Here is a 15,186-nt window from a genome sequence, read left to right as displayed (position 1 = left end):
GAAGCTGGAGACCTTGACATGGAGAAGATGGAAGAAGGTACCCTTGAGGTAACTCTCTCCACAGAGGGTGAGTACCTAGGCACTTCAATGGAGATCAGTCTACGCCTCTGATCTGATCCTGATGGAGCTGATGGACTTCTCTCCAAAGAAGACTTTGAAGTACCATCCTTTCCAATTCTCAGATCTGGAGTTTTTATCGGAGCCGACAATTTGGATTTCTTTCGCATTGGCTCCGAGAGATCCTTGGGACCTGACAATTTTTTTTTTTATTTTTACATTCTTCATGATGAAGATGAAGAAGCCGGGTTGACTGAGTTGACTTCAAAGGAGTTTGTTTCTCGGGTCCAACAATAGACTCAGCAAAAGGAGAGGTCAGCATTCCTTTTAGCATTAATTTGTTCTTGAGTTCAATCAGGGCCCTATGGTTGAACGCATGACAAATCAAACATTCCTCCTGGAGGTGGAGGGGGCCCGAACAGTATATACATAGACTATGTGTATCACTCACAGGCATTATCTTGACACATTTAGTATACTTTTTAAAACCTAATGGATTTTCCGGTTTGTCTGATATGTTGATACACCCAAATGCACTCAGATAACCATGAAAAAGGCTAGATATATTATAGAAAGTAACAACACACAGAAAGTTTTAGTTTTTTTTTTTTTTTTTTTTTTTTTAACAGAAAGGGAAATAGGATAGGGGAATGGAGCTATCCAGAATGGCAGGTAGAAAGGGAAGGAAGACTATCAACTATGGTACAAAGAAACTACCTGTAGGTAAGAAGAAACTAGTCACAAGAAAATCTAAGAAAATTTTAAGAAAAAAGTAAAGAATTTAACTTCTAAACACTCAACTGCCCATGGCTGTACGGTTAACCACATCTTAGCGAAAGCAGCAAATGAGATCTAAGGTAATGGGGGAAGATGCATTATGGTTAAGAGGAGGTGTCCAAGAGCTTTGTTCGTTGCCACAAGATTTTGCAACGGTCGATTCAGATCCAAGGGCTGGCATCTGAACCCATCAGTGAGGATAAAGTGAAAAGTGACAGCATTAGATTCGATCTTAAAAGCAGGAAAGCTGCAGCATCAAGAAAACATCAGGCTGGGACAGGAATGTGATATAAAAAAAAACTTCAGTAAGAGGGAGTGTATAAATACTTGGGAATTGATGAAGGCTCAACAATAAAATATGAACAAATACAAATAAAACTTAGTAAGGAATATTTTAGAAAACTAAAATTAATATTGAAAACAGTGCTGACATCTAGGAACAAAGTCCAAGCTATAAACCAATTTGCTCTTCCTGTCCTAACCAACAGTTATGGAGTGCTCAACTGGCCCCAAAAGTAGATCTGTTGGGACAGGAAAACAAGAAGGATGCTTCATGCTTAAAAAACGATTTATAAAAATAATTATTATATATTATTAAATAATAATAACAGCTATTCAAGTAAGGACACATAGACACCATTACTGTCCGTAAGTGAGCATACATAGGGGTACAGATACTTTCTGAAAATCTGATGGGCAGAGGACAATTTAAAAGCAGAGATGTGAAATGATGAGCTAGTAATGGTCCTGTCATGAACACAAGGTACTGTCTTTGATCCTAGTGGGCAGGATTAAGCTTCAATGTAATTAGCATCACACTTGCAAGCAGAAGGAGTAAACCAACTAGAAAGTCAGCATCATGAATTTGGCCACACTTGGGAAAATGATTAATCCAAAACAAGCATCCATGTTCCAAAGTTCTCTGGTACCAGGCAGAGCTAGGAATAAAAAACTACTCCTTGCTTCTTTGGAGAACATTGTCTTACCCTACAAGAGAGAAGTTAGGTCATAACAGCCTGAGCCAAATTAACTTGGTCTGGGGTAACTGAAGCATTCTCATAAAAGGAAAGAAGGTCTTGAACTTCACTCAGTGCCTTAATTAAACCATCTCCCTCACTCATCCTTCAGCAGTGAAGCTGAACAAGTTATCTCTGAAGTAGGAAACTGTACTCCAGCACAAGACAAGGGAGGTGGTGGTGGCTGAAGCCACACAATTAGTACTGGCCATTTCTTGCCTTTAGAAAAGGGAACTGCCTTATTCTACCTACTCTCTAATTATGCCCCGTGTTCAAGTCTGTTTCTTTAAGACTTGTCAAAAGAAGACACTTGGGAGTACTTACAGCTTTTGTTGTCATGTTGAAGTTTGCTTTTGGTAGTGGGTTTAGTACTACTTATCTGAGGGCCTTTTCTATTTTAATTAGTCAGCCTTTGACTGCTTTCAGTAAAAAAGAAAACTACTGCCTGGTAAGGTAATTCCTATTACATACTGGAAAAGGAAAGATGAATAAATGACTTTGTTGTCTTGTCCTTTTGTTACATTTTTATTTAATCTTATGAGAAGGTAAACCATACACTTATCTACACTAGAAATAAAAAGAACCCCATCACAGCTTCAAGCACGAGCTATATTCTTAACCAAGCATGACTACTGTACCTGTTGCTGCTACACATCTACTGTAACAGCTGTATCATAATCACATTTTACGTCATGACACACCCCGAAGGCTGACTGGGTTTTTATCTGTAAAATCTTTCACTCAAGGTACCACCTACAATCTCTGCTGTTTGAGGATCTTGTTCTGAAACTTCATAAAACACATCTGGCACTTATTAGATCTGAAAACAAAGTGAAAGAGGTTTATATCACAAAATGACTTAAACATCTAATCTCCTTACCACTGAAAATTACACGGAGTCAATGAGCCATCTAACAACTACCTGTACCTTTAATTGTACTAAAGCAGCTCCTGCCACAGGGCTCATATACAGATATTATAAATCTTCATTATTGTAATTAATATATATATATATATATATATATATATATATATATATATATATATATAAATAATTTATAATATGCCTCCTAAACCATATAAAACCTTTCTGTTTACAAACAGGAGGCTATAAAAATCAGGCTTGAGAAATGTTGCCTCATAGTTGCTGTTAAAGTACTGAAAGATTGAGGGAACTGGCAGTGCCTTGGTTCTTCTACACCCAGCAAATCCAAGTACCTCTTTTTGAACTCCATCCTTGGAGGACCACTTGAATATTTCTTCTTGAAGTTTAATGCTTAACTAAAGGAAAAATCATCAGGAGACAAGTGCAACAAAGCCCAAATATATTGTTTCTTTATTGTTGGTGTCAGAACACACAAAGGCAATGGGACTGTGAATAACTCCCAATATGGTGGTCTGGAGTAGCTGAAGGGGGAAGTCCTCAGCCATTTAGGCTAACTCAAGAGAGAAGGGTGATCCCTCTTATCTGACAGAAGTCTTCTTTGGTAACTTATCTGTTAACCTAGCCCCTTGAACTTTTTGTATTAAAATGGCAAACAAGTCTCTAGTTCTACACAGCTCAGCATAGCTCAGCAGGTGTAGCTGACATTTCTGAGAGATGGACATCTGTTACTTGGTGGCTGGGAATCAGAATATGACATACCATACTCTTCAATAAAGGAATGCTCAACAGAATGAGAAGAGGTTTCACTATTTCTAAAGAAGTCAGGTCAGATGGAAATTCACAATCAGAACATACAAAGCAAATTCTCACCAGATCCAATGTACTCAGGCACCAGAGGTTCTTCCATGACCATCTTTTTCAACTCTCCCCTTTTCTTTTTGTTTCTACAGTTCTTTGGGAGACATTCCAGGTTCTTAAGCCAAGATGAGGAGCATTTGGGTAGACTGACCCATCGTGCTAAGGCAACCAGCTTTTTTATGGTCTAGGTAAGCCTTTTAATTCTGTTCCCACCCAAACAGCAACTTTTTTCTGAATGAAACATTAGTGCTAAAAGGAGGGACCCAATGACTCCCCTCACATGCAAAACAGTCACTACAGATGGTAGTCCTTCAACACAATTTGCTTTCTGCAAACACAATTATCAACTTTTCTGGAGATGTCATGATCCTCTGAATGCTAACCAGACTTTTTTTAAGTACTTTTTCAGTTGAGCCGGCCAGCTATCAAGCCTCCTACTATCAAACATGCCCATTCATTTAATCCGTCCTGAGTACTCTCAGATGAAGGTATAAGTTGGAAAAGGTAGACCTGCAAAAAAGTAGCCTCATATTTTTGTGTCCTTATGGACAACTTGGCAATAAGGACATATATTTATGAGGCCTAAAATATTCCGTGGGTGGAGGGATGGATGACCTGCATCACCTAAGGGACACATTTGCATGACCACACTGAAGTGTCTTGATGTCAAAAACTCACCTCAGGACTACCTCTTGCTGTGTCACCCCTCCTCATAGGGTATTGTGACAATGGACAGACCAGAATTACCCCTCCCCCTTCCTAGGATGGGCAAACCCATCCTCTTCTGTAAACTCCATCCAGTACTCAAGTAGGTACCTGATCTCAAGTCACCTGGGCTGTAGCCAGGGAGTTATCATTCTACTCTAACAGAGGTGCTTAAGGTGGCCAAAAGTTTTGTTAGTCAGTTTGTAATCTATCTTTTCAGAAAAAAATTAATACAGTCTTCCAACAACAGTACCACAAATCTAAAAAGAAATGATTCACAAACTGAGAAGCAACTGTCTACTGGAAGTTGCCTGCAAGGGACTTATGGACAGACAGAGTGAAGCTTGATAACTTTTTGTAACAAACTGGTGAAATATTATGCAAGCTGCTACTCTTTTCAGCAGTGTTAGAACAATTACCTGGACTGTTCAATGAGTATGTCTGTAAAAGCTCTGGAAGTCAGATCAAAAGAATGGATATCTGCTTTCAGCTAATTCCAATAAATAATTAATCATCTTGCAGCACTGACCCTTGAAAACAGCATATGATGTCCTTTAGATAAGGTACAATGTAACACACCTCTTCTGTAGTACAACAAAACCAAGTCTTTTTCAGTAAGTTCAAAACCTACTCAAAACTACACCAGTCAAGATTATTAAAATAGCTGGCTTGATTGTGCAATAGTAGGGAAATCAACTACAGGACAAGTGACACAAATTCAAGAAAGGATCAAGACAGTCTGCTGAAGTATCAGCTTTCTGTTCTTTCCTTTCCTCTCAAAAACTAAGGGGACAAAAGGATGACAAGTGACAAAAGAGACATCCTGAGGTATTGCTAACCATACTGCATATGTCGGTAACTCAAATAAGTTATGTACGTGGAAAAAAAAAAGTTGTCATGTACTCACCATAACGTTCCATCTGTGTAGTTATACTTCATTTTTCTGCAACCTGTGGGTATATGGATCTGTATCGGATCCGAGCCGGCAACTTTTTTCTAGCATCTGCTCCAAGCTCCGAGCTCCTCCCCTTACCCATAATGCCCTACCATCTCCTATCTTCCCTCAGATCGAGTTTGCTGCAACTAAAAACATAAGCAACTCATCCCAATAAACCAATCGTGAAAAAGACAGGACAAGGTCCGGGAGACGGAGAGAGGGAATGTTGCAGAAAAATGAAGTTTAACTACTCAGATGGAATGTTATTGTGAGTACATAACATCTTTATCTGAAGTAGTAAACTTAATTTTATCTGCAACTTGTGGGACAGAGTCCCCAGCTACTCCAATCCTGGGAGGCCCTTGTGGAAGGATATTCCTGAGCACCGCAGAGCCAAAGGATGCTCTACCCCTTGAAATCAAATCTAATTTGCAATGGGAAATGAAGGTAATGTGAACTGTCCCAAGTCGCTGCTGCACAAATATCGTCCAAAGGCACCCTAGACCAAAAAGCAGAAGTCGTCACCATGGACATGGTAGAGTGAGCCTTAACAATACCAGGAGGAGATAAACCTTTTGCTTTGTAGGCATCTGAAATACAAAGAGTGATCCATCTGGCCAAAGAAACTTTAGAAATAGCTTTTCCCATAAATGCTTTGGAAAAGGAAACAAACAATTGGTCAGTCTTGCAGAAAGACTTCGTTCTATGAAGATAAAAACGAAGTTGTCTATGAACATCTAACAAATGGAGTTTGTATTCACCTTTATTTTGGAAGTTAGGAAAGAAAATGGGCAAATTAATGGACTGGTTTATGTTTGCTTCAGATGCCACTTTAGGTAAGAAGGAAGGGTTAGTACGGAGGAAGACCCTATCCTTATAGAAGACCAAATACGGAGGCACGGCAGACAGAGCTTGAAGCTCAGAAACCCTCCTAGCAGATGTAATGGCGACTAGGAAAGTGGTCTTCCAGGGCAAAAATTTCAAGTCTACCGAAGCTGCAGGTTCGAAAGGAGGAGCCACTAATGCCTGTAAAATGAAAGTAAGGTCCCAAGTAAGCACTGAATCCTTGACAGGCGGCCGTAACAGAAAAGTACCTTTAAGAAAAGCCTTACACAGCCTAGAGGAGGCTAAGGCCATGTTGTCGTCACCAACGTGAAAACTGGAAATGGCTGCCAACTGTACTTTCACTGTGGAGGAACTAGCTCTTTGCTGAAAGATACCAGACAGGAAGTCCAACACCGCTGGAACAGGGGCTGTAAAGGGATCTATTTTTCTCTGTGAGGCCCAAATGGAAAAGCGCTTCCATTTACTGCAATAAAGTTTCCTAGTAGAGTCTTTAAGAGAAGCCACCAGAATGGATTTTACCAAGGATGAAAGACCGGGAGTCCTGGCAATTAACGGAACTGGAGCAACCAGGCTATCAGCTTGAGGCTGCCCAGATCGGGCAGATGTGCCCCGAACGGATGGGAGATTAGATCCAGGCAGGGATCCAGAACCCACGGGGGAGCGATGAGATGAGACCAAAGAAATGGGAACTAAACCTGACAAGGCCAGAACGGGGCAATGAGGATCACTTTGCACCATAGTCGGCAAGCTTTCTGAAGAAACTTCGAAATGAGTGGCAATGGTGGATAAGCATACAGAAGCCTGGGGGGGCCAAGCATGGACTAGAGTGTCTATGGGGACTTCCCCTGGTGAGGGAATCAGAGCGAAGAACTCACTGCACTTTGCATTGGAAGGAGATGCAAAGAGATTGCAGCAAGGCTGATCCCATGCAAGGAAGATCTCCTCCGCTACTGACTGTTTCAGAGACCACTCATAAGGCATCAGAATGGCCCGACTCAATCTGTCCGCTAAAATGTTGGAGCACCCCGGGATGTGCGTTGCTATCAGAAACCGACCGGTGGAAATCGCCCATTCCCACATTCTCATGGCCTCGCGACATAGGGGGTAGGATCTGGTTCCCGCCTGCTTGTTGATATACCAGACAACCGACATGTTGTCTGACTGAATTGCAATCAATCCGAGAGGAAGGACTGTGTGAAAGGCTTCCAACGCTAAAAGCACTGCCCTCATCTCTAGAACATTTATGTGCAACTTGGTCTCTGACTGGGACCACGTGCCTTGGACTGTCCTTCCCAAACAGTGTCCCCCCCACCCGAGTTGGGAGGCGTCCGTGGTCACTGTGGCTTAGACCACTAAACAGCCAGAGGCCAGTGAAGAACCAGCATGTGAAGGCGCGCACAAGGGAGAATAGATATAAAGGCCGCCATGGAGCCCAGAGCCCGGAGAACCTCGCTCGCCTTTGAAGACCTGGAGTTCGCTATCTGAGCTATGTGGCACCTGAGGTGTAGGATCCTGTCTGGAGTCAAAAATACCATCATCTGCAAAGTGTCTAGCCGTGCCCCAATGAAGTCTAGAACTTGTACTGGTTGCAAATGGGATTTGTGAACATTGACTGTAATTCCCAGTAGATCTGCCAACCGAATGAAATAATCTCGGGCCAGACACAAGTGATGCTTGTTGGGCGCAGCAAAGAGCAAGTCGTCCAGGTATGGAAACACCTGAATACCCTGAAGCTTCAGGTGAGCCGCTACAACTGCCATTACCTTGGTAAACACCCTGGGAGCTGTGGTGAGACCAAAGGATAGGGCTCTGAACTGAAAATGACTAGCTCCCAGCCGGAAGCGCAGAAACCTCCTGGAGCTTCTGTGTATTTTGATGTAAGCATCCTGGAGGTCTAACGAGCACATCCAGTCGTTCTCTCGGAGATAAGGTAGAACGGACTTGTAGGGTGACCATCTGGAATTTCTGTTTGGCTACCGACAGGTTTAATGTTGACAGGTCTAGAATGGGCCTGAGGTTCCCCGTCTTTTTTGGCACCAAAAACAACCTTGAGTAGATGCCTAATTCGGACTGATCAGGGGGGACCTGTTCGATGACTTGTTTGAGAAGCAGCTTTGAAACCTCTAGAGCTGCAGCCTCCCTGTGAGCGGGTGGAACATCCGGGAGGTGTTTTGTAATATTTGGAGGGTCAACAAATGGGATAGAGTAACCTCTGGATATTATCTGTAAAACCCAGCGATCTGTCGTAATGGACTCCCATGCCGCTGGCAACTCCTCAGGGCTGCTGACTGGGTCTATTGGAAAAGGGTTCCCTAGACCCGAAATTCCTGGGACCCCCTCTACCTCTGGGTCGGCGTTGATCCTGTCCCCCTCTGCCTCTGGGGGAATAGTTGTCCTGAGAATCCCGTGAAAATTGAGATTTTCAGAACCACATCTTCTTCTGCCCTCTTTGATTCCTAGAGAAGGACCGCTGAGGGTTAGAGAAGCGGACTCTGACGGCAGACAAAGTCTTCCTGTCCTTTTCGCTCTGGACAAGTGCGTCATGTACTGTCTTCCCAAAAAGGGAAGAACCGTCGTAGGGATCGTTGATAAACGACGCATTGAAAGGGTCCGCGAACTGACACAACCTGAGCCAGGCATGACGCCTCATGGCTATGCCTGTCCCAGCTGCCCTAGCTGCTCCTTCCGTGGCATGGGAAAGGAGTTTCATTGACGTGTTTGAGACTGACTTCAGAGTAGACATTTTCACTGAGAACAACTGTCTGTCCTGCGGCGATAAAGACTCTGGGGCGTCTCAGCGAATTCTGAAGCAAGGTCTCACTGAAGCCAGAACACATGTGCCAAATAATTCAGGGCACAGATAGAAAAGGTCGCTGAGGAGTATACATGCTTCCCAAACCTATCTGCCGACCTAGACTCCTTGTCCGGAGGGTGGATTGAGTAACTCTTCTGTGCTAGTTCCTTCTTTGTGGCCGCTGCAACCAACACAGCATCAACTGGGGCTCCTTTCGACCAAGGTTATCTGCCTGAAGGGGGAAATAAAACCTTGTCAGGGCATTTGGAGATGGGCTGTACGGTGTCAGGCTCCTTCCATGCCCTCGTGGTGATGAGGTCCACCAAGGGGTCCACTGGTGGGGACACCCAGGAAGTAGATGGGCCTGTGCCAAAGGCCTCCAGGAACACTGACTCATCTCCAGTAGGTTTTGGGGCTGACCAACCTCCCCTCTGGCAGAGGATCTCCATAATTTCTCCGAAGGGACGTCTTCGGGAGGTGACCTGGGGGAACCTTCTCCTTCATCTAAGTCAGTGTCCATAGTGAGGGACTCAGGGGAGTCCAAGTGCCTCCTTTTGCACATGCGCTTACGGTGACCCTCTTCAGTGGGACTTTCAGAAGGGGATCCATGAGCCACAAGGGTTTCCTCAGAGAAATTAACCTGGAGATCCTCTGGCACAGGCTGTCCCTGAGACAGGATGAAGGGAGTCATCGCCAAATCCAGGGGGGGCCTGGGTGGTATCCGAGGGGATGGGCTGGGATCTCAATCCCTGGGAGAGAACCCTCTCCACCACTTCAAAGGCTGAGGGAGAAGGCTTCCCTGGATCCGAAGCGGGGATCGGAGCCAAAGCAAGGGTAGCCCAAGGTCCGAGGGAATGGATCGGATCTGAAAAGGTCGGAGCCGAAGTATCCATTCCTCCAGGTCCGACTCCCTGTCCACGGCTCCGAAAGTAAGTCGGATCCGAGGAATTCGAGGTAACAGCCGGAGTCGAGGTTGGAGGAACCATCGGCGCCGAGCTACCAGCTCCGAAAAACCTCGGATCCAAGAGCCCCGAAGCCAAATCACAGATCGGGGAAGGAAAGATGGGGAGGAAAAGAGGCATGGAGGTCCCCCCTCCAGAGGGAGAGGGGCCTGGCAAGACTCCCATCTGAATTTGGGTCTGAATAAATCTCATCATCCTGTCCATATCCATGTCCAATAGGCTCCAAGCTGACCTCGAAGAGGCCACCGACTCGGATCTGGCTGGTCTGCGCAATGGTGAGGAAGGCCTCGGATCCGAATGTTCCAATGGCTCCGGTGAGAAACGAGGAGACCGGAGCCATGGAGAAACAGGCCTCATGGTCTTAGATGGGGGACTGAGAAAGAGCTCACTGTCTGGGGATCTCTTACGATGCCTGTCCTTCTTCTTCTCCCTTTCCTCTCTGCGCCTTTCATTTTCTTTGTCAGCCACGCTGACTGAAGATTTGTCCTTAGAAGACCCATCACCAGAAGAAGAGGGAGGTTGAGTCCCTGTCTGGGTGGGAGGTGGTACACTAGAGACCAAGGCAGATTCCAGCATGGCAACAGGGAGAAGGCCTTTGGCAATTAGCTTGGCCTTCCGATCCCTAAGGGCCCTCGGGTTAAAACCAGAACAGATAGCACGCTGAGTGGACAAATGTTCCACTCCCAAGCAAATTACAGAGTGTGACCATCGACCGGGGAGAGCTTATAGCCACACTCTGTACATTTTTTAAAGACAGGCTTTGGCGATCAGCCATAGTCCTACACTCAAAGGTACAAACACTACCTCTCCAAAAAATCACACACAAACACAGGTAGGGGAAGGGCAGGCCTAACTACTACTCTCTACAAAACTTTTTTTGTAAACACCGACGACCAAGCAAGACACTACACAAGGGGAGGAAGGGAAAAATGTCACTCAAGCACACCTAGATATCAGAAAAAAATTACCACTTACTATCCCTGAGCTCAGAGCACAGGAGACCACGATGCACACTACTGGAGTGGCAAACGAGATCTGTGGGAAGATAGGAGATGGTAGGGCATTATGGGTAAGGGGAGGAGCTCGGAGCTTGGAGCAGGTGCTAGAAAAAAGTTGCCGGCTCAGATCCGATACGGATCCGTATACCCACAGGTTGCAGATAAAATGAAGTTAACTACTTCAGATCTTAGGTTAAAATAACCAAGGGAGCAATATATCTTAGGAGTGGCACCACAGCAAGGGCACATGCAGCTACTAACCCTGTTTCACTTTAATCTCCGCCTAGCAATACAAACAGAAGCCACAACAATTGTCTAAAGGGTAAACTGAGAAATCAGCCATGAGGATTTTATACTACTGAACACTTCCTGGAATGAAGTAGGTACACTTCTGATAGAAGGTTAAGCTAATCATTTAGACATTCTGATATACAAAAGCAAAATAAAAATACATCTGTGGCCTCCACACAAACCAGCTTCTCAAGCCTTTCAGTACAAACTCTTCATAAGTAAGTTTTCATGTATATATAAGATTAATACCCGATTTTGAAAGTAATTTACAATTAAAATGAAAACTCTGCACACCACGAGTCCTTTTACCTGTGATGGGACTTGCGTAGTGTGAATTCTCTCCAGGTTCGCTGAACCATCTGTCTGTTTAACCTGCTAGGTGGATTCCCTGAATGCTTCGGACTTTGTAGACTGGTTACACCTTCCTGCTCCAAGTGGCTGGCAGTGACTGAAGTACCTCCACTCTCACCTGCATAAAAAATAATCCATACAGTATAAGCTATTAAGTTAGAAAATAAGCACATGCTGTCAGCACCAAATAATTTAAGCTTGCCATCAAAGAATCCTTTAAAAGCCAGACAGCAAAATGAAGACTGTACTTCTAACTCACAAAGTTGGCTACTGGGCAGTTTAGAAAAAGACTAGAGCATTCATTTCTACCAGGTGAACTGGAGTGTGCCTAATAGCAGCTCTTCATTAAAGGGGTTCAATGCCAGCTACAGCAAAATCACATTCTACAGATAACCAACTGCATGTATTGTGCATACAAGAACATAAGTCTTTGGTATACTGGCCGACCACTGGGCTGCCCTACGCGGAAGAACCCTACAGTAAAGAATACTGCAACAGTGAACAGAAGGACATCTACTGGTATGGCAAGATTTTGCACAACTGTACCTTCCACAGGTAAAACAAGCAACTCGTCCTCAGCCATGGTGCAAAATGGATATCTTCCCTTTCTCTAATGTTAAACTTTACAATGGCAAAAATATTAAAAATAAACTAAAACAGCAGATTAGCTGTCATCACACTTCCCAATGTGTTTAACTTCCTTTCTTCTACTAAAATATTATGCTTACCACAGATGTCCTTCTACATCACTCCTGCAGTATTCTCCATAGAAGGGATCTCCACCCAGGGCAGCCTGCAAAAGCCTAAAAGATCTTTTATGCGCTGTATGTCATATTTATGCTCCCCGCATAGAAAGTAGGGCATACAGAGGCGTACAGATGCAACTATGTAGAACATCTTTGCCGCTAGTTTGAATCCTTTTTTTCCAGTTGGTCTGAATGCCTTCTTGATGTACTGAATATACTTAGCAACACCACATAAGTGCTCCATTGGGGTTTTTTTTTACTTTTCTTGGTCTTGTATTTTATTTTAGTTCTTTGTGTTCATGTCATCCAAAAACGGAAAATGTCAGTGTAAAAGACAGATTCCCATAAAGATCATCACAAACAGTGTCTTTTGTTTGGGTGCTTCTCACAACCATACCTCTTGTAGTATCTGTAAGGCATTTGTGCTTAACAGAAGCCTTTTGTCTTCTCTGGCCATTTATCTTGAAAATCAATGGCTTCAACATTTAGCCCAGGGTACCACAGCAAAATCCTTTAACCCTGAGATATTCCCACTAGGTAAAAAGAAGGCCAAGAAATCTCTGCCAAATTATTTAGCTGTCCAGACTCCACCGGACGTCCCTCTAGAAGCAGGTAATAGCTCTGTAGGTCACTCCTGTCAGAGGCTGGTACGGACCAGTCTTTCCGCACAGCCTCTTGCAGGTGATTGCTCCAAATGTTGAGGGGGAACAGCAGTTGATTATCTCAGAAGATCCTAGAGGAATTCCGCAGATATTGGTCAGGAAGGAAGATCTGGTTCTCTCATGGAATCTCACCAAGGGTCAGAACCTCCAGTATTTATTAGGGCTGATGATCCTTCTGAGAAAAGACAAAAACTGAAGCATATTGGGGTCCATCCTAAGGATCCTTAAAGGGAATGGCAAGAGTTTACTCAGGACTTGTTTCCTGTCTTAAGGGCCCTAAAGTCTCCTCAAGGGGTTTCGGTACCTTCTCCTCCATGGACCTCAACCCCTTCTAAACAGCTTAGGGAACCAAATTCCTGGGAAGAAGATTTAGTGTCTGGTGAGTGGTCTTTGTCCTATTCTTCACAGATGCCTTTGCCTTACCGTTCTGATGAAGAGAAGTCTGTTAGCCTTGAGTCTCCTTTTGAGGAATTGTACTTTGGGGATACAATTGCTAGGATGATGGAATTCTTTAAGTGGGATTCTTCTCAAGTGTCTGATGTTCAGAGAAGATATTATGAGTTACTCAGGTGGATACTCCAAACCATCAGCAGTTCCTCCTGAACTGGCTGCCCAGTTAGATACTTTCACTGCTGTTTCCAAGTCTCCTGATTCTCAGTCTCCTACTCCTAAGACAGGTTCTATAATTTTCCTGAGGATTGTCCATTTTTATTTAAATGTCCTTCTGCTGATCCTGCTGTGGTGTCAGTCTCTTCTGACAAACATTCTAAACTTTTGCCCTCTTCCAACCTTCTGCCTTCTGATAAAGACAGCAGGGCAATGGAGAGGACTGGTAAGAAAGTTTACACTGCTTCTACTTTGGCCTTTAGGGCTATTAATTACCAGACCTATGTGACCAGATATGCTCTGGCCTTGATTGCTCATGCTTGTCAGGTTATCTCTGACCTCCCTGATTCTGAAGGCAAATCCTCTGCCTTATCTTTTTCAGGTTACCACTCAAATATATTAAGCGTAGTTATGAGGCTGCTGACACCTCTACTAGGGCTGCTGCTTTTGGGTCTGTCATGAAGCATTATTCTTAGCTCTGTTTCCAGTCCCTACTTGAGGATATTAAGGCCAAGTTCTTGGATACTCCTTTGGATAATAAACAAACAAAGCCTTGCAGAACCTTAAAAATATTTTTGTTTCTCCTACCCCTAAGTCCCAGAGAAATTATCCTTCTAGGTCTGCTTTTGCTCACAGGCAACCCTGCCAGGCCTCTAAGGGTAGGAGGTGGGCCACCTCTGCTAAGGCTTCTCAGATTTCTGTGGCCCAGAAGAGTCTTTTATCTGATAAGCCTGCTTCTGTTTGACAATTCACCCCCCCCTTCTTTTAGACCAGGTTCCTTTGTCCCTTTGTCTTCCAAACTGGCGTTTCTTCACGTCAGACTCTTAGGTTCTATCATTCATCAGGGTTACCTCATGGTATGGAAATCTTTCCCTCCTTTTTCATGGATTCCTCAACCTCCTCTAGAGCAACTTCCTCATTTCTCAGAGGTTTTAGGGTCTCTGGTGAACCAAGGAATCATTCAAACTATCCCCCTTCCCTCATGGGAAGGGGTTTTTATTCCAGGATGTCCCTGGCTCCTCAAAAGGGGGGCACTTGGGAGACCTATTCTGGATCTCTCCCAGCTCAACACCTTTCTCGGGGGGGGTCCCTTCTTTTTGGATGCTTACTCTTCAAATTGTGTTTCCACTTTTATTACCCCAGGCTTTTCTGGTGTCCCTTGAAAGATGCTTACATTCACATCCCTATTCACCCTCTTTTCAGGAATTTTTTACATTTCTCTGTGTGTTCATCTCATTTTCAGTTCTCTACTTTGCCCTTTTGCCTCTCTACTGCCCCAAGGGTATTCACTTCTGTGATTGCCTTCAGCAGACTCCAAGGCATTCAGATTTTTTCTTACCTAGACAACCTGCTGCTTATCCAGTGCTGACTTTTCTAACTGGCCACATATTAGTGTATTAGTAGTTTTTTTTGTTTTTTTTTTTACTTCTTCCTTTTTTGTCATCTTAACAAAATTATCACATTTTAATTTGCCACAAGACATTACATACGTTAAAAGAAAGGAAAACACACCATAACAACAGTTTCCATTATTGCCATCATGAGGTATATTTTCTTTTCTACAATTTTCATTCACTACAACATTACATAAATTACTCAGTTCCTACCTTCCCCTGAAAATCATTCTTCCTGCTAAGTACCATTATGCATGGAGTCTTCCTAAAAATTCCATTTATTTCTATGAAATTTGCTTC

At 43.8% G+C, this 15,186-nt stretch overlaps 1 protein-coding gene across 4 annotated transcripts in view; it reads right to left on the bottom strand.

Annotated features, from left to right (window-relative positions):
• The window catches only part of MED13L (mediator complex subunit 13L), a 3,068,540-nt gene that overhangs the window by 1,384,988 nt on the left and 1,668,366 nt on the right, over window positions 1-15,186 (bottom strand). For all 4 annotated transcript variants that reach the window (XM_044068259.1, XM_044068260.1, XM_044068261.1 and 1 more), the window contains exon 8: window positions 11,437-11,596. In XM_044068259.1, coding sequence (XP_043924194.1) covers window positions 11,437-11,596 — 160 coding nt within the window. The remainder of the gene's footprint in view (window positions 1-11,436; window positions 11,597-15,186) is intronic.

This window comes from Protopterus annectens, chromosome 4.part0 (genome assembly GCF_019279795.1).
Source record: "Protopterus annectens isolate FY-2018-M chromosome 4.part0, PAN1.0, whole genome shotgun sequence".
NCBI classification, from domain to species: domain Eukaryota; kingdom Metazoa; phylum Chordata; order Ceratodontiformes; family Protopteridae; genus Protopterus; species Protopterus annectens.
This window is presented reverse-complemented; position numbering and strand designations above follow the sequence as displayed.